Genomic DNA, 16,379 nt, shown 5'->3' with positions numbered 1-16,379 from the left:
GTGTGGGTGTGGGTGTGGGTGGGGGCAGGGGCGGCGGCAAGCAGATACATGAGAGAGAAACAAGGTGAGTTGAATTGTCCTGGGGTGGGGATGGCCTGGGATGGGGCCCCCACACAGGATAGAGTGGGGACAGGAGCTGTGGAGTTGGGTGGGCTGAGATCGGAGCCCCTCGATTCTGGGCAAGGGGAGCCCCAGTGTCTACTCTCTCGCCCTCAGAGTCTGGGGGCCCGTCCTTCACCATCGGCAAGTCTGTGTGGCTGCTGTGGGCACTGGTCTTCAACAACTCGGTGCCCATCGAGAACCCCCGGGGCACCACCAGCAAGATCATGGTCCTGGTCTGGGCCTTTTTCGCCGTCATCTTCCTTGCCAGCTACACTGCCAATCTGGCTGCCTTCATGATCCAAGAGCAGTACATCGACACTGTGTCTGGCCTCAGTGACAGAAAGGTTCTAGCGCCACAGCTAGGGGAGGGTGGCGGGACGCCGAGGGCAGGCGCAGGCCTTGGGCGGGACACAGGGCGATCGGAGTCAGTGGAATTTGAATTGGAGGCCGGGGCAGGAAGGCGCTGCGGAGCCTGGTGAGGTGAGGGCTGGGAGTGGGGAGAGATGGCCCAGGTCCACTGAATGAGTGGCCTTGGGGAAGTCTCTCTTTACCCTGGCCTCAGTTTCCCCATTTGTAGTACAGGAGTGGCCCGGACAGAATCTAAGACCATTCTGCTGTCACTCTGCAAGTGCAGACTATGGGAATGAGGTCAGGGGGTGAGATGATGCCTGGAAGGTTGGGCGAAGGGTCACAAATGGCGGCTGCCCTCTGCCCGCAGTTTCAGCGGCCTCAAGATCAATACCCACCCTTCCGCTTCGGCACAGTGCCCAATGGCAGCACAGAGCGGAACATCCGCAGCAACTACCGTGACATGCACAGCCACATGGTCAAGTTCAACCAGCGCTCGGTGGAGGACGCACTCACCAGCCTCAAGATGGGGTGGGTCAGCCCTGCACATACCCCCTGTCCCTATCCACGTGTCTCCTCAGTGACCAGCCTCAGCTCTGTCCCTTCCTGAGAGGCCCAAGGTGGGGACAGAGAGGCTGGGCTGTCCTGTGGGACTCCTGGGGGCAGGGAGGTGAGGAGGTCTTAGGGTGGAGTGAAGCTTGAAGCAAAAATGGACACCCACCATGTGATCCAAGGGTGCAGCTGTGGTGCTGACCAGGGTTCAGCCTTGCCCTGAGGTGGTAGCTGTGACTTTTTTAGGGTCTTAGGGGCAAGGAGGGCTGGGCAGAGAGGGTGTGTCCTCTGGAGGCAGAGTGTCCTGGTCTTTCTGAGGAGGAGGGTGGGGGGAGTCCCCGAGCTCTGAGAGGGGCTCTTCTCTGCATCCAGGACCCGAGAGAACCAGAGAAGGCTCTGACCATCTACCCCTCCTGGGCGGTGCCAGCGGGCTCCTGTGGCCCACACCCCTGTCAGGCCCCAGGTTTGGTGTCCCCACCCCACATGATCCCTGGCCTGAGGGCTCCACCTGTCCCTAGGAAGCTGGACGCCTTCATCTATGATGCCGCTGTTCTCAACTACATGGCGGGCAAAGACGAAGGCTGCAAGCTGGTCACCATTGGCTCTGGCAAGGTCTTTGCCACTACCGGCTACGGCATCGCCATGCAGAAGGACTCCCACTGGAAGCGGGCCATAGACCTGGCGCTCCTGCAGTTCCTGGGGGACGGTGGGTGCTGCTGCTGCTGGGGCTGGGGTGGGTTCAGGGGGCCACGGAGCCTGTGGTCGGATGGCTGCCCAGTGGCTGGTCAGCATCACCACCATTCTGAGTACGGGCCCGTGGGCAGGGAGAGGTCTGTGGGGGTGAGGTTGGCAGTGTGAGTGGGGGTGTTTGGAGGGACTGGATGGAGACCTAGGGAAGAGATGGGTTTGCCAGGAGGGAGTGGAAATAGGACTGGGGATGTCCTGAAGGGCAGGGAGACAGGGAGGAGCGCAGGCCACACAGTGGGGCGTGAGGGTGGTTGAACTCTTTTATTTTTTATTTTTTCACCTTGATATTACCTGGGGTAGTGCCAAGGGCCTGCCTAGTCAGAGCCTGGGCTCAGGCTTGCATTGGCACCAGCGGCTCGCATGTGTGAGGGGTCCAGCTGAGCCTGCCTCCCAAACCCAGAGGAGCTTTGAGTTTAGAGTTCCAACCCTATCAGAGAAGCAACGGTCCGATTTTCCATCAGTACCATAGAGTAATGAGAGTGATGACAATGAAGGGGCTTGGGGTCTCCTCGGGGCCCAGGCCTTTTTTCTGTGTGCCCAGCCAGCTCCATGCCTGGCACGTAGGGGATCGATACACGTTTGACAAATAAATGAATGATAACATTGACCCAGTCGGCAAGCTTTTAAGGGGCATGTGCAAGGTGGGTATGTCGAAGGCTGGCATTGCCCACCCCAGCCCCCACTCTGCTTTCCTTTCTTCCTGCTCATTGACACCCTCCACCCCCATCACGCCCTGTGGGGTCCTACGAAGGGTGGCATCCTGTCTCTAGACCCTTCCCTGCTCAAGACGTGGGTGAGCATTGGGAGGGCCCCTCCTGAGACAGGTGTGCTCCCTGCCCAGGGGCGACACAGAAGCTGGAGACGGTGTGGCTCTCCGGGATCTGCCAGAACGAGAAGAACGAGGTGATGAGCAGCAAGCTGGACATCGACAACATGGCCGGCGTGTTCTACATGCTGCTCGTGGCCATGGGGCTGGCCCTGCTGGTCTTCGCCTGGGAGCACCTGGTCTACTGGAAGCTGCGTCACTCGGTGCCCAACACGTCCCGGCTGGACTTCCTGCTGGCCTTCAGCAGGGTAGGTGCCCACCCCGCCCTAGACAGCGCCAGCTTTAGGGGTACCAACCCAGATACGTCAGAGCTAGCCATGACCCCATTTACACATGTAAAAACTGAGGGCTCGAGAGGTGGCATGGCCTGCCAGCATCAAACAGCCAAAGAGAAGCAGAGCCCTTCTGCAATGGGCAGGGTGGCCCCCTGGAGCCAGGCTGACTCCGATGGGAATCCGTCCCGCCATTTACAAGCCGTGTGACTTTAGAAGGAGTTAACCTCTGAGAGTCTCACACAGCTCCTCCATAAACTCTCACAGCAGCACAGTGCCTGGCACATAAGAGGCGCTTAGCAAATGTGAGTTGCTTCCTAGGATTTAGAGGTGTCTGGGATGGTGCCTCGACGGGGAGATGGGCTGTCCCCGAGAGGACGCCGCTCACAAGCGCGTCTCCTCCCTACCGCCCAGGGCATCTACAGCTGCTTCAGCGGGGTGCAGAGCCTGGCCAGCCCGGCGCGGCCACCCAGCCCGGACCTCACGGCCAGCTCGGCCCAAGCCAGCGTGCTCAAGATGCTGCAGGCGGCGCGCGACATGGTGACGACGGCGGGAGTGAGCAGCTCTCTGGACCGCGCCACGCGCACCATTGAGAACTGGGGCAGCCGCCGCGCGCCCCCGCCTCCCGCCTGCCCCGGCCCTCGGCCGCCTACCCCTGGCCCGCCCCCCAACCGGAGCCCCAAGGGTTGGGGTCCACCAGGCGGGGGACGCACCGCACTGGGGCGCAGGGCCTCGCATCCGCCGGGACGCCCCGGGACACCAGGGCCGCCCCTGACGGATGTTTCCCGGGTGTCGGGCCGGCGGGCCTGGGAGGCGAAGTGGCCCTTGCGGACCGGTCGTGGAGGGCGGCACCTCTTGGCCTCTGAGCTGTGCGCGCTCCCGGAGCGCCCCCTGTCGCCCAAGCGCTGCCACTATAGCTCCTTCCCTCGAGCCGACCGATTGGGGCGCCCCTTCCTCCCGCTCTTCCCAGAGCCCCCGGAGCCCGAGGACCTGCCCCTGCTTGGGCCAGAGCAGCTGGCTCGGAGGGAGGCCCTGCTGCACGCTGCTTGGGCCCGGGGCCCGCGCGCGCGCCATACTTCCCTGCCCAGCTCGGTGGCCGAGGCCTTCGGCCGGCCCAGTTCACTGTCCGCAGGGTGTGTCCACCTGTCGTGTGGGACCTTGGCGCAGGCTCAGTCGATGCGGCTGCCAACTTACCGGGAGGCCTGTCAAGAAGGCGTGTGGGCAGGGGTCTCCGCCTGGCCACACAGACAGCATTCCTGCCTCCATGCCCATGCCCACCTGCCCCTTTGCTGGAGGGCTGTTTGCCCTCATCTCCCACCCTGTGCCAGCCACAGCCCCTGGCTCACTGGGGCCCGGGGGCCTCCAGGGCACAGGGGCAGGACTCTGGAGCTGAGCACAGGCTACAGGGACAATGGGGGGCTGGAAGAGGTCAGAAGGGTGGCTTGTGGGACGCACAGCTTCCTGGGACCTTGCACTTGGAGGCGGATCAACAGCTTGGAGTCAGAAGTGTGAGGTGTCGGCTACTCTGGTTCCTGGTCAGCTGGATTCTCCACCAGGCACTGCCAGGGTTAGGGGGCAGGCAGGCTTGGACTTTTCTGACTTCTGTCATGAACTCCTGGCTGTGGGGCCTATGACAATGTCTTCCATGGTCAGTTCAGTAACCTCAGCAGCCTCAGGTCCTGGTGTGGGCTCGGTTCTTGCTGTCCTCTTATCATGCAAAGCCCTTCCCACTGGACCTGGAGTCACAGGGATCGGTGGGGTCCCCTGCCCGGCTGTTAGCCAGTTCCTGGTCATGGCTGCTGGGGTCTTGGTGTGGGAACACAGAGGCTGTAACTCAGGGTTGGGGCAGGACTGTTCCACTCCTCGATCTACTGGCTGGAGTTTCTTCTCAGAGTGCTGCCATATTAAACAAACCTTTTACAACCCACTGGTCCTGCTGCCTCATTCTGCATCCTTGGAGGGGGCACATCACAGCCTGTGGGCAATAGGAGCATCATGGGAGTATCCCAGGCAGAGTGCCCACCTAGAGCAGGCGGGCAGCTCCCTCTGGGCAAGTATCTGGGCGGTGAGGCTGAGAGAGGGCTCTGGCAGCAGAAGCCTCTTGGTATTCAGGGCCAGTTCCTGCTCACCCTAGTGCCGGATGTGACAAATGTGCTCAGCACGGGGGCTCTGGTGGTGATGGATGGAGTTCATCCTTCAGTCCCCTTGAAAAGAGAGGCTGGTGCCAGGGGCTGTGGGTGCCCTGTCCTGCCAGGGGCCCACCTAGGAGCCTGACAGTGTCACGTTGGAAACGGCAGAGGGAGGTCTGTTGTGGGGAGCCCACTGGGCTCTTCTGGGTCCTGGCTGACTGATTCTCTACACCATGGAGGTGCAGGGCTCTGCACTGTGCCAGTTCTGGAAGCCTGGCACAGGTGGCTTCCAGGGTCAGGCACAGCTCAGCCTCGCTGGTGCTGGGACTCCTCGGAAAGGAGGTCAGAGAATCAGCTCACAGTCTTAGTCCCTCATCCATCCTGCCTCTGGGCTGCCAGACCTACCGCCTTTGTCTGTCACATGTCATCATCAGTCCTGGACCTGATGGGTCTTGCTTACAATTGTCAATGTTTCCATATCTGTGATTACATTTAGCTCCCACAGTGACTGTGAAGCAAGTACCCCTTCTCTCATTCATTCCACACAGTGTGTGTAGTTGGTGCCGTCAGACCCTTTTCTAACCGCAGAGTATGTAAAGCCCGAGGCCTTGCTGTCCTCCACAAGCTGGGTGAGGGCAGGGCAGAAATTAGCTCCGCGTAGTAGGGAGCAGGCCGGGGAGGGCAGCCGCTGTTCAGGGCCCTTTTCCTCCACAGCTCCTTGCTGGTCCCCTCTTCAGGTCGGCAAGGCTCCACTGCTGGGACTGGGCCATGAAAACGGGAAGTTTTGTTTGTTTTTCAGAGCTGAAAAGGTAAAGTGAGGGATATTGCTAATACCCCTGGCATTCTTGGCTGGAGAGCCTGAGTACCCTCAAGATGAGTGGCCCGGTCCATTACAGTCCATTTCATATTCTCTGTCCTATGGAGTTTCGTGGATTCAGGTCCAGCATCAGGGGGCTCGATCTAAGCTGGTGAGTATGAGTCTAGGTGAGAGCCAGGGGCCAGCACCCCGGAAGGGAGCTCGACCTTGGTTGCAGCCATTGGTGGCAAGAGGGTTAACTGTTGGCCATCAGCCCCTGACCCCTCATTCTCCCTGGGTCTGAGTGCAGCTCTGGGTGGAAGGCTGCAGCAGGTGAGGCTGAGAGGAGTCACAAGGTTCAGGCTGCTCTGTGCTCAGTGCCCAAGATCATTAATAACCAAGGACTGGAAAGATAATTAAAAGCCCAACGTGGAGCTGAGCCTGCTGCTGCTGGCTCCAAGGAGGGGCCAACCCTGCGCTTGGGCCAGGCTCTTGGCTGCCTTGTTCCTTCTCTAGGAATGTATTCTGGGGAGAAGGGCGCCTGTGGAAAGTAGGGGCACGAAGGGCGCCTCCTGCAGGTCCAGAGCTGGCTTGGCCTGGCTTCCCAGCCTTCTGCTCAGAGCCGTGATGCCCCCTGCCCCTCTGAGGGGGGACCGAGGAAGGGTCCTGCACTAGCAGAAGGCCTAGCAGGGGAGAGAAGGGTGCAGACCATGTCAGAGGCTACAGATGTTCAGTCATCATAAACAAGGGCCTGACTGTGTAGCAAAGATCAAACTGAGTCCACCCAGACACCCCAATGCTGGTTTCTCCTTTCGGTAGGACACAGGAGAGGCCCTTGGTCACGAGTCTCAGAAGTATGACCTTCTTTACTATCTCACCTGTTCCCTGCTGCTGCTGTCGCTGTGTCCTCACCTGCCTTTACTGAGTAGCTCATGGTCTACACCACCTTTTTCCTGGGAGCCAGATGTGTGTGTGGGGGAGGGGGTGCAGAGCTTAGAAATGGGCGAGCATGAAGCCCTGGGTCAGGAGACCTGGCTTCAGTCTGGCTCTTTAAAAGGAGACAGCTGTCCTTAAGTTTCCTGGGGGTGGGGGGCGGTTGGGGAACTAGACCCCTCCTTCCCAAAGCCCTCTAGATCCTCTGGGTCCCGAAACCAGGGGTCTTCAGTGAGTCTGGGGGTCCGTGGCTACCAGGGCAGTAATGGCTGGCAAGTGACACGGGAGCTGGCATCAGCACAGAATCACTTCATCGAGCACTTTTGTGTCAGGCACTAAGCTCAGGATTTGGGTTCCCACAGCCTGTCGGCGATACAGGTACTGTTATCCCATGTTACAAATGACGGGAGGAGAGCACGGGGGCTCACAGCCTGCAAGGGGCCGGCCCGACTTCTAGGTCCACACTCTTGATCGCTAAGTTATGCCACCAAGGTCCACGTGGAGAGTTCCAGGCACTCCATAGATGGTACTTCTGTTTCAATCAACACCATGAGCCCCAGGCCTTGGGGAGAAGGGATGAGATGACAAAGCTCCCTCCTGCAGCCCTGGACTTTAGTCCTGGAAGAGCCGGCTTTTCAGTGGCCATTAGCACAGCAGGGCCAGACATCAGCCCTGCTCAGGAAACTGACAGGCGTGGCGTCAGCCTGCCGCTTGCCCATGGTCTTGCAGCCCTAGGGCCTGGCACTGCCAGCTTCTTCCCCTCGGGCTGGTTTCCCGTGAGGTGGCACAGCTCCTGTCCTCCCCATCTCTGTGACTTTAGCCTCAGCCTGTTGCCGAGGCTGCTCCCAGCCCCCATGTGGCGAGAACAGCTGTGTGGCTAAGGGCATGGCAAGATGCCCACTGCCCACCTTCCACTACTCAGCAGTGCCTCCCAGCCTGTCACCTGCCATCTGCCCCATCCAGAAGCCCATGGCCGCCTCTCTGGCCTCAGGTGAGGGAATAGACAGGAGCTGCTGGCAAGGTGGCACGAGGCTCCAGTGCTCTGGCAGGGAACAGGGCAGAGAACGCTGGCTCCCACCTTGACCTGGCCTGCTCCTGGGGCCAGCCTAGGACAGTGTGGGCAGACGACATCAGGTGGAGGCTGCTGAATTTTCGTTCTCCACAGCGACACTTGTACCTGGGCTGGCATCCCCTTCTGTCCTCCCACCACCAACCCCCTGGGACCCCTCTGTAAGACAAAAACCATGACGCAACTGCCCACCTCACCAAGCTGATGTACAAACAGCCAAATGTGCTTGATGCACACAAGTGAGCGAGCATCATTGGGGATACGTCCTCTCCCCTGGCTCTCAGCAGTAGAGAGGTGACCCCACCTGACCTCTAGTGGGACAGACAGCAGGTGAACACAGAACAGCAAAGAAACTCAGACAGTGCCCAGCTTGCCACCAGGGATGTCGTCACCTCGGGCCAATCCCTCCAGGACGGGGGCTGCCCAGCTTGGAGGGGAACGCAGCCACCAGACTCCACTGCTGTGGCTCGATTGTCACATAAATCAACCTGGGCTTTATGATGCTAATAAATTCATGTTCAGAATTTGGTTTGGAGCCTGGGGCAACAGGATGATTTAATTTGATTTGTCCTTAAGCAAAAGGGAACATAATTGGAGAAGGGTAAGTATAAATGTTTTGAGTTTTCAGCAAACAGTGGGGGCAGCTCCAGGGAGGGCCTGAGTCACAGGGGGCCTGGCCACCCCAGAGCCTTCCTGCCCCACCCACCTCGGGGCAGGGCCCCCTGGAAAGAAGCTACAATGGCAGATGGGGAAGGGGCGTCTTATTTTTCAGGTGAATGGAAAATGATGATACTTGGGGACAAGCTGTGAGAAGCGACAATGTGTGGCAACAGAGAGAAAGCAGATCGCAGCCAATTGTGATATGGGGTTCTCAAAGGCTGGGGCTGCTAGGGGCCAAAGGTGGGGGGGTAGTGTTGCCTGTGGACTCCCCATGTTCCTGCAAATCTCACGTGCCCCTCTGCCCTCCAGAGACCACTGTGGGCCCCAGGAGGCCCAGTGCTGTCGCTCTGTTCAAGGTACGAAGCTGGTGCGATGCAGGGCGAGGCTACAGAGGTTCCCTAAAAGGGCTGAGCAAGGCACTGAAATCAAGCGGCCAGAGATGCAGCTCCCAGCCAAGCTGCTCTGGGCTCTAGGACAGGTGGGACCAGGCCCAGGGCTGGGGGCAGCCAGGGAGGGTCAGGAAGGACCCCAGGTCCTGAAGCAGAAGGCACATAGAAAATGCAGTTCATCAGTCATGTGTGTTTCCGAGGACGGCGGGCCCCGCAGGTGCATGATTATGAGGGGGAGGGGACCACTGGAGAGCTGACGAGGTGATGGGAACCCGACCTTCCCTCCACGGGAATGCTGGCCGGTGCCCTATCTCACCACACGGCGCCCAAGGGACACGGAGTGTGTGGACACTGAGCCTGGCTCGAAAGGGAGCCACCTTTAGTGTTGGAGCGGGGAAAAGGAGCAGGTCTGCCCTCTTACAGGGTGGGAACCACCAAGCCCTCTCACCGCTACATGCCCAGGGCTCTCCCAAGTCACTATGGTGGAGGGTGGGGGCAGCTCTCTTGTAGTGGCCCTTCTACACCGTGCCCTGCTCTGCAGGAGGCCCCAAGAGACCCAGTGGGGCAGTCAGCAGGGCACAGGACCCCTTTCAGGGGTTACGAGTTCCGGGCTTTAAACCAGTGCACGAGCTGCTGTGCCCCGTGGAAGGGCTGCTCGAGTCATCCCGGGCTCAGGGGCCTGGAACAGGGGCTGGCACCCACAGCAGGGCCCTCACAGCTCTGCTCGGGGGACCCTGGTACCGATTAGCACCTCCTGCTCTTGTCATCAGGCTGGCCAGGACCTCCCCTAAGAGTGGCACTTGGCGATGCCCAGCCTGGAGAGAAGGTGGGGCCTGGTGGGGAGGAGGGCGAGGGCCCGGGATTCATTCTGAGGAGGCAGCAGCTTCTAGTGGAGATTTCCCAGGCCGGGACCAGGGAGGGGTCTGGAAGGGAGGAGGGGGACATGGTGCCTGGAATAAATAGTGGCAGTGCCAGCACTGCGTCACCACCGTGCAGGGAGAGGAGCCCACCTCTGGTGGTGAGGGTGGTGGGGCACGTGTGTGAGTCAGGGGGGTCGATTCCAGTAACCAGTCCTGGAATCTGGGAGCAGTGGCATGCCCAGCTGTGCGGCTCAGCTGGGGTTGCCCTGGCGAGTGAGGTGAGGTGCAGGCTGTGGGAAAGCCAGGACGGGGAGAGGGTCCCCAGCTAGAGATGTGCAGGGTCCCTTCCAAGAGCCTGGGTCACGCCCGCCTCATGAAGACCTGGGAGGCAAACTAGATTTCGGCTCTGCAGGCGGAGAGGGCCGAGCGGGGCCAGGTTGAGGCCCCTACCCCGCTTGTCAGCAGACACGTCCTGCCATCAGAGCTTGGTCTCGCTGAGGACGATGTTGGCGGTGACGAAGAAGAAGCAGGAGAAGGCCCAGAGCAGCACAAAGCCCACCCAGAAGGTGTGGCGGAAAGGGGACCTGTGCTTGTTGACGGTCCCGTGGCCGAAGGTCAGCTGGGTGTCCTTGCGGCAGTGGTACACCAGGAAGGCGGGAATGACGTACTGGATGCCGGTGCCTGCGTAGGCCCCCGTGATGCCCACCAGCGACTCCAGGTCGTGGGTGCAGAAGGCTACCAGCACCGGGGGCACCAGGGTGATGGTGGGGAACACCACTCGGTCCACCACCCAGGGGTACGTGCCCCCCTCGCGGTGGAAGAGCGTCTTCCAGTTGTTGCGCAGCGTCACGGCGATGATGGGGAAGTTGGTGCTGATGGTGAAGACGGGGAACAGGCCCAGGAAGAAGCGGACGGCAGCCACGCTCACGATGTCGCAGCGCGCGAAGTTGAGGGTGTACATGTCCAGGAGGCTGTCGCCGCGGAAGCAGAAGATGGCGGTGAAGGACAGCAGGCCGTAGAAGGCCAGGATCAGCACGTAGTCCAGGAAGGCCAGGCGCGTGAGGTGGCGCTTGGAGGAGATGGGCGTGACGAGGGAGGGCAGGGAGTGCTGGCACATGAAGGAGTAGACGCACACCCCGAACAGGTTCCGGAGCCCGGAGAAGTCGGCCAGGGGCGGGTGCCCCTCCCCGTGCCCGCGCCCGATGCGGACCAGGGCCAGCACAATCATGACGGCGAAAGCTGGAAACGAGAGAGGGGGTCAGTCAGTGGAGGAGGAAACAGCATGCTGAGGACAGTGGCTGGTGCGGGGGCGCCTGCCGAGGGACAGGAGCCCCATGAGCAAGAATCCTAAATTCATGGGACCCTGAGGGCCACGTTCTGGGGCAGGTCAGCAGTGGCTGCTGATCTCATGGATGTCCCGTGCATTTCCTCTTCACGCTGGTTCGTTCACACAGCCCCACCCCGTCCCCACAGCAGATAAGGGAATGTCTGTCTTGGGGGGAGGCTGAGCACGTAGAAGGGTGGCCCCTCTTCTCAGGGGAGTGCACAATCCTGGCCAGGGACAACCCAGCTCCCTTATCAGCCCCCAGGGGCTCTCCCTCAGGGGCTCTGCCAGCCTCTCTGCAGGGATCAGGCACAGGTCAAAACTGGTGTTTGCACTCTGACCCTTGGAGCTAGGGGGACTGGAGGGGTAAGGGGCCCAGGGCATTTGGGAGGAGGTGTCCTCCTGGGCCAAGGGCATCTGAGGGGACATCTGAGGGGAACTGGGAAAGGGCTGGCAGTGCTGAGCAGCGACGGGTGCCCAGGGCCTACCCCAGGCAGGAGGGTACCGGTGGTCACTCGAGGAAGAAATGGCACTGAAGACCAAGGCGGGGAGGCTAACGGCGTGTGGCTCTGTTCTCCTGGGCCTGGTGGCACAGGTAGGGGACAGAAAAGCAACTCTGACCTGGGTTTGCTGCAGAAGGGGACCTGTGATACTATCTGTTTGGAGCAGACGGTCCCAGGCTGGCTTTACCTGGCAGTCTTGTACTGTAGGGCCCTCATCCGGGTCTTACGCCTGGAGCCGGGCTCGCAGGCCAGTGTTCCAGAATAGGGGCTCCCTGAAGCCAGGTGCACCTCTACATCCAGCTCTCTCCAAGTCTCTCCCAGTGTCATCTGCGACCCAGATTACCCACAACTGCCACCGTTAGCCAGTTAGCACACACAGGGACCGCTGTTCTCGGTGTCCCTGCCTCCAATTTCGGGGGTCACAAACCACTATTGTCTCTGTCTAGACCAGACACGACAGCCACTCTAGCCTGTGCCCCAATCCCTCAGGTAAAGCCCATGACGACACCTGCCATTTCTTGGTGACACAGGTCAGAGTGAAGGAGCAGCGGGAAGAGGCCAGCTGCCAGCTGGCCCCCCAGAGGCCCCGGGCTCCTCCCTGGGGGGGAGGCTGGGGGTCTGTCTCCTCACTGTGCCCTTCATGCCACATCACACCCCCTGACCCCCTTCTTCTGAGACTCATAGGGAGCCAGACTGTCTTCCCACAGTGATACTTGGAAGTGGGATTGATGGGAACATTATCTATTACTTTTAATCAGAGCTGCCGACACTGTCGGGGACACGAGGGGGCGAGGAAACAGGCCTGTGAAGATTGCCAATAAAGAAGATGATCTGTTTCTCGCAGCACGCCCTAGTCCCTGCCTCCGAGGGCCCCTCGACTCTTGCTGCCCCAGGGACATCACAAATCTTGCCAGCTCTGATCAGTGAAGGGAAAGTGGTGCCCCAGTTCCTCCCAGGAGCTGCCGCTGGCTTAACCCTCTAGGGGGATGGGGGATGTGTGACAGGACAGCTGTGGGGCTTCCCTGCTCCCTCAGGATGCCTTAGGACCCCGGCCGTCTGGCTCGTCAGGTTTCTGGGGGTGAGTACAGGAGGGGTGTGCAGGGCAGAGATGTGAGGGAGAGGGGACACCGGGGACAGGCTGGATGGGGTGGTGATGGAGTCCCCTGTGCCAGAAAGGGTTACAAAGCAGAGCTGAGAGGGCGGGGTAGCTACTGCTGGAACACTGGGGGCCCTGGGGCTGCCTGGTGATCAGCTATTCAAGAGGCTGCAGCTGACAGTTCCGCCACCACAGGCAGGGCATCGGGGTCAGGGCAAAGGGGACAGCTGCTGTAAGGCAAGATTCAAATCCTGCTGTGCCTCTACCATCTTGGGGTGTCACCTCATGACCTGGTATCACCACTCCTGGCCCGGGCCAAGGCTGGCACGGACTCTGAATGAGGAGACTGGAGAATTCCTCTGTTGCTGGCCTTGGCCTTGGTGCCCTAGGTGTGATGAGCAAGCGAGAAGCCAGGAAGAAGTTGGCTGTTGGGACGTGAGTGCCTCACTGCTCTCTCCAGCCCGCAGCCCTAAATCTCCAAGAGGTTGTAAGAAACGCAGGAGGGAACTGGCTTGGGAGCTGTTTGGCCAGCCCTGAGTGGGGGCTCTGCTTATTGTAAATAAGCCAGTTTACGAAGCAGGTTTCGAAAGACATGAGACTGTTTTTTTAAAGCATGCACGCGCTCCTCCCCCGCCCCCCAACAAGAACGGTACACCTACCGTAGGGGTCCACTATGGGTGATAAGAAAATTTATCTCACAATCTTCTAGCTGTAATTAGTTTTACTGCATAACGCTATTACCTAGATTAGTCACCATGATGTTCTCTTTAATCAAACAAGTCTATTCCAGACACAACGGGCTTATTTCCAAAAACCAGGTCTAACTTCAAGGGCTGGAAGTCTGGGAATTGCGATGCCAGAGGCTCTTGGGGGGCAATTCCAGGAGCGTTAAAAAGTGGCCGCTTCATGGGGTCGCAGCTCCCCAATAAGCCCTCGCTAACCTTGAAATGGGCAGGGAATACGTGAGCCAGGGGCCCTTCGATTCCCCCCCAACCACCGCTAGGGCGCAGGGCGGGCACTGGGCTCTGTGCTCTGGAGTGGAGAGAGAAGGCAACGTGTTCCGATCTGGTCCCCAAGCCGGCGAGTTCAAAACAAACTGGGGATACCCTAACCACTGTCGCGATGGAGGGACAGAGAGAAAAGGGGAGGAGCCAGGAGGGCCAGGCGTGGGCAGCTCTCGCCGGGAGGGGCCCTGGGACCAGAGCATAAGGACTAACTCCCCCACTGCCACCTGGCCCCTGGCCCTTCTGTCCCTTGGCTGCTGGAGGTGCTGAGTTCAACAGCCATCTTTTAGATTGTCCGTCTGGTCCCTGGGAGATAGCTGCTCCAAAAACTCATTAGGTCCGATAATAAATCAAGATGAAATGAGGATGAGAGGCTGTGAGCGACAGACATTACTAGGAAGAGCAGGGCTCTGAGTGCACACACTGACGCCGAGGGCTCGGCCGGCATCACCCACCTGGCTGAGGCGGTGTGGGCGGCGGTGATGGACACCGAGGTGGACAGGGCAGTGAGCGCTCCCTGACTGCTTGGCGACCAGGGCCAGCAGTTCCCCGAAGGCAGGGCTGGTCTCAGCTTCTGTCTGACCCTCACAGGCCATGCTCAGAGAACCCACATGACGGATGAGGGTCACAGTCCACATCCACCAGCATTCCGCACCGGAAGTCATGAGTTTCTGGGGGAGGATTCTGGGGGTGGGGAAGGAGGTGAGGGTCTGACATGTCACATGGGTGGCTGTCAGGCTTCGGAAGGTGCAGCTACAAGGTGATGAGGTGGGACAGGGGGCTTCTCTTCTAACATCTAAAGTAGCAGTCCAAGTAAAAATAACTGCACCTGTTTTGTGTGACTTTTGGGACCACTCATTCATTCATTTACTCCTTAGCAAAGGTGCGCTGAGTGCCCACTGTGGGCCAGCACTATGCTGGGATCGGGGGGTAGTGCACTGAGTAAACACAGACGGTCCCTGTCCTTTGGGAGTCTATAGTCCAATGGGACTGACTAATGGAGGGAAGTCACAGGAGACAAATTATAACAATTTACAATAAAAGAACTGGTTAATAGTCACATTAGCTGCTGGAGTAGACGGTGAGATCTGTCATAGGAGTGTCCAAGCCCAAGGGCAGAAGACCACCCGGGGGTCACAGAGGGGATCAGCCGTCAGAGCCCGCTTGGGGAGGACCCAGCGGGCTGTCCCCCTCTGCAAGCCTGTGGCCGCCATGCTTCCTCTTGGTGTGGGAGCAGTGTGATGCAGGCCCCGGGGGGACCCACTCAGTCTCCAGGCGCCGCCCCAGCCCGTGACTGACTTGGCCTGAAGAGCTGTGCTGCTTTCAGACGTGTTCTGACGGCTGCTGAGCTCTGGAAGCCGGCCTCACCATATCGGGTCCCCGTGAGCCCCAGCCTGCTCCCCACTCTCCCACACATCCGACTCCTCGGGAGGGAGAGACGGGAGCGGAAGGCAAGCCCTCAACTCCGCATGAATCCCGAGCCCTGACGAGCTGCTTAGAGAAGACATCTCCTTTCTCTTTCTGAGGAGATCAGGTGAAAAGTAAAATTTATACCAGGCGTAACCCGACCATCTGAGGGCACAGCCCTCAGGACCTGGAACAAATGTCCATCCAGCTGAGGGATGTCCAATCAGTGGGCGCCAGGACGGGCTGTGGAAAGGTCAGGGTTTGCATCACTGTCGGCACTGACACACTGACAGCCTAGGGCCAAGGTGTGATACTGCACTGGTCCTTGAAAAGCTGATGAACAAATAGGCTCTGAGTCCCCCTGGGCTGTGACCCCCAGGGTGGCCTGCCTTGAAGAGGGGAGGCACTGGCTAGGCCTGGGGGTCCTTGGGGAGTGGCCTGTGGTCCTGGGTCACTGAGTCCCAGGAACATCTAGATGAAGGCTGGAGCTAGAACTGAGCTCCTGGAACCCTGGAGGGCTCTGCCCAACGGCCCATGCTCCCCGAGGCCTCGACCCCAGCGCCATTTGTCTCCTTGGCGGGTGCTGGAAGAGTAAGAAGTACAGCTGTTGAGGAGGAGGAGGGGGGCCCATGTCCACCGAGGCAAGGAGTGCACAAATATGCCGAGCCACGACTCGAAGAGCCGGGGGAAAAGCCTACAGACTCCTCCCAGCGGCACGGCGGGTCTGTGCCTGCAGCCCCGTCCCTTCCCACAGCGCCCTGCTGCACCCTGCACTGGGCCTGCCTCCTGAAGAGCTGCCCCTTCAACTCTCTGACCTCCAAAACTGGCTCCAGATGTCCCAAGCTGCGGTAGGCCCCAGCCTCCGCCACCCCAAACACCTTGCTGTTCTCTGAGCCCCGTAAGTGGCTCCGGCTGTGCCACCCATCATGGCAGCTGTCAGGAGGACAGACGGGCGCTCTCCAAGCAGAGAATCCACACACCAGGGCCAATGATAGGGAACGGCTGTGCTGTGCCCACCCCCAGCTCGGGCACCAGGGCTCCACCAGCCTCCTTCCTCACCACTGCACTGCCTTCCGAGGGCGTGGGGCGTGGGTGTGCCTCTCCCTAGGCTGGGTCATCAGAGCTGTCCCCTCACCTCCCACACAGCCCTAATTCAGGAGAGCTGGGAGGGGCTGATGGGGTAACGCCTGAGCTGAGAACCACTAAAAACCAAGCAGCTTCTTGGCCCTAAAAGCAGGAACAGGTGACTTGGTCATTGCTCTTTAAATAATAGGACCAACTGTAACCGGGAGCACAGGCTCACAAGACCCATGGGGCGGGGGTGGGGGTGGGGGTGTGCGCGGAGGCTCAGCCCAGGAAACA

At 59.9% G+C, this 16,379-nt stretch overlaps 2 protein-coding genes across 3 annotated transcripts in view; one reads left to right on the top strand and one right to left on the bottom strand.

The window, feature by feature from the left end:
- The window catches only part of GRIN2C (glutamate ionotropic receptor NMDA type subunit 2C), a 14,971-nt gene extending 10,199 nt beyond the window's left edge, over positions 1–4,772 (top strand). Inside the window, exons 8-12 of the mRNA XM_019644229.1 lie at positions 123–446; positions 821–981; positions 1,521–1,708; positions 2,591–2,823; positions 3,262–4,772. Coding sequence (XP_019499774.1) covers positions 123–446; positions 821–981; positions 1,521–1,708; positions 2,591–2,823; positions 3,262–4,359 — 2,004 coding nt within the window. The 3' untranslated portion in view covers positions 4,360–4,772. The remainder of the gene's footprint in view (positions 1–122; positions 447–820; positions 982–1,520; positions 1,709–2,590; positions 2,824–3,261) is intronic.
- Positions 4,773–8,298: 3,526 nt separating this feature from the next.
- SLC38A12 (solute carrier family 38 member 12) overlaps positions 8,299–16,379 on the bottom strand; it is a 63,044-nt gene continuing 54,963 nt past the window's right edge. For both annotated transcript variants that reach the window (XM_019644395.1, XM_019644396.1), the window contains exon 10: positions 8,299–10,922. In XM_019644395.1, coding sequence (XP_019499940.1) covers positions 10,162–10,922 — 761 coding nt within the window. In that variant the 3' untranslated portion in view covers positions 8,299–10,161. The remainder of the gene's footprint in view (positions 10,923–16,379) is intronic.

The sequence above is a fragment of the Hipposideros armiger genome, unplaced genomic scaffold (assembly GCF_001890085.2).
Source record: "Hipposideros armiger isolate ML-2016 unplaced genomic scaffold, ASM189008v1 scaffold_87, whole genome shotgun sequence".
NCBI classification, from domain to species: Eukaryota; Metazoa; Chordata; class Mammalia; order Chiroptera; family Hipposideridae; genus Hipposideros; species Hipposideros armiger.
The sequence above is the reverse complement of the archived record's forward strand: the minus strand, read 5'-3'. Positions and strand labels throughout refer to the sequence as shown.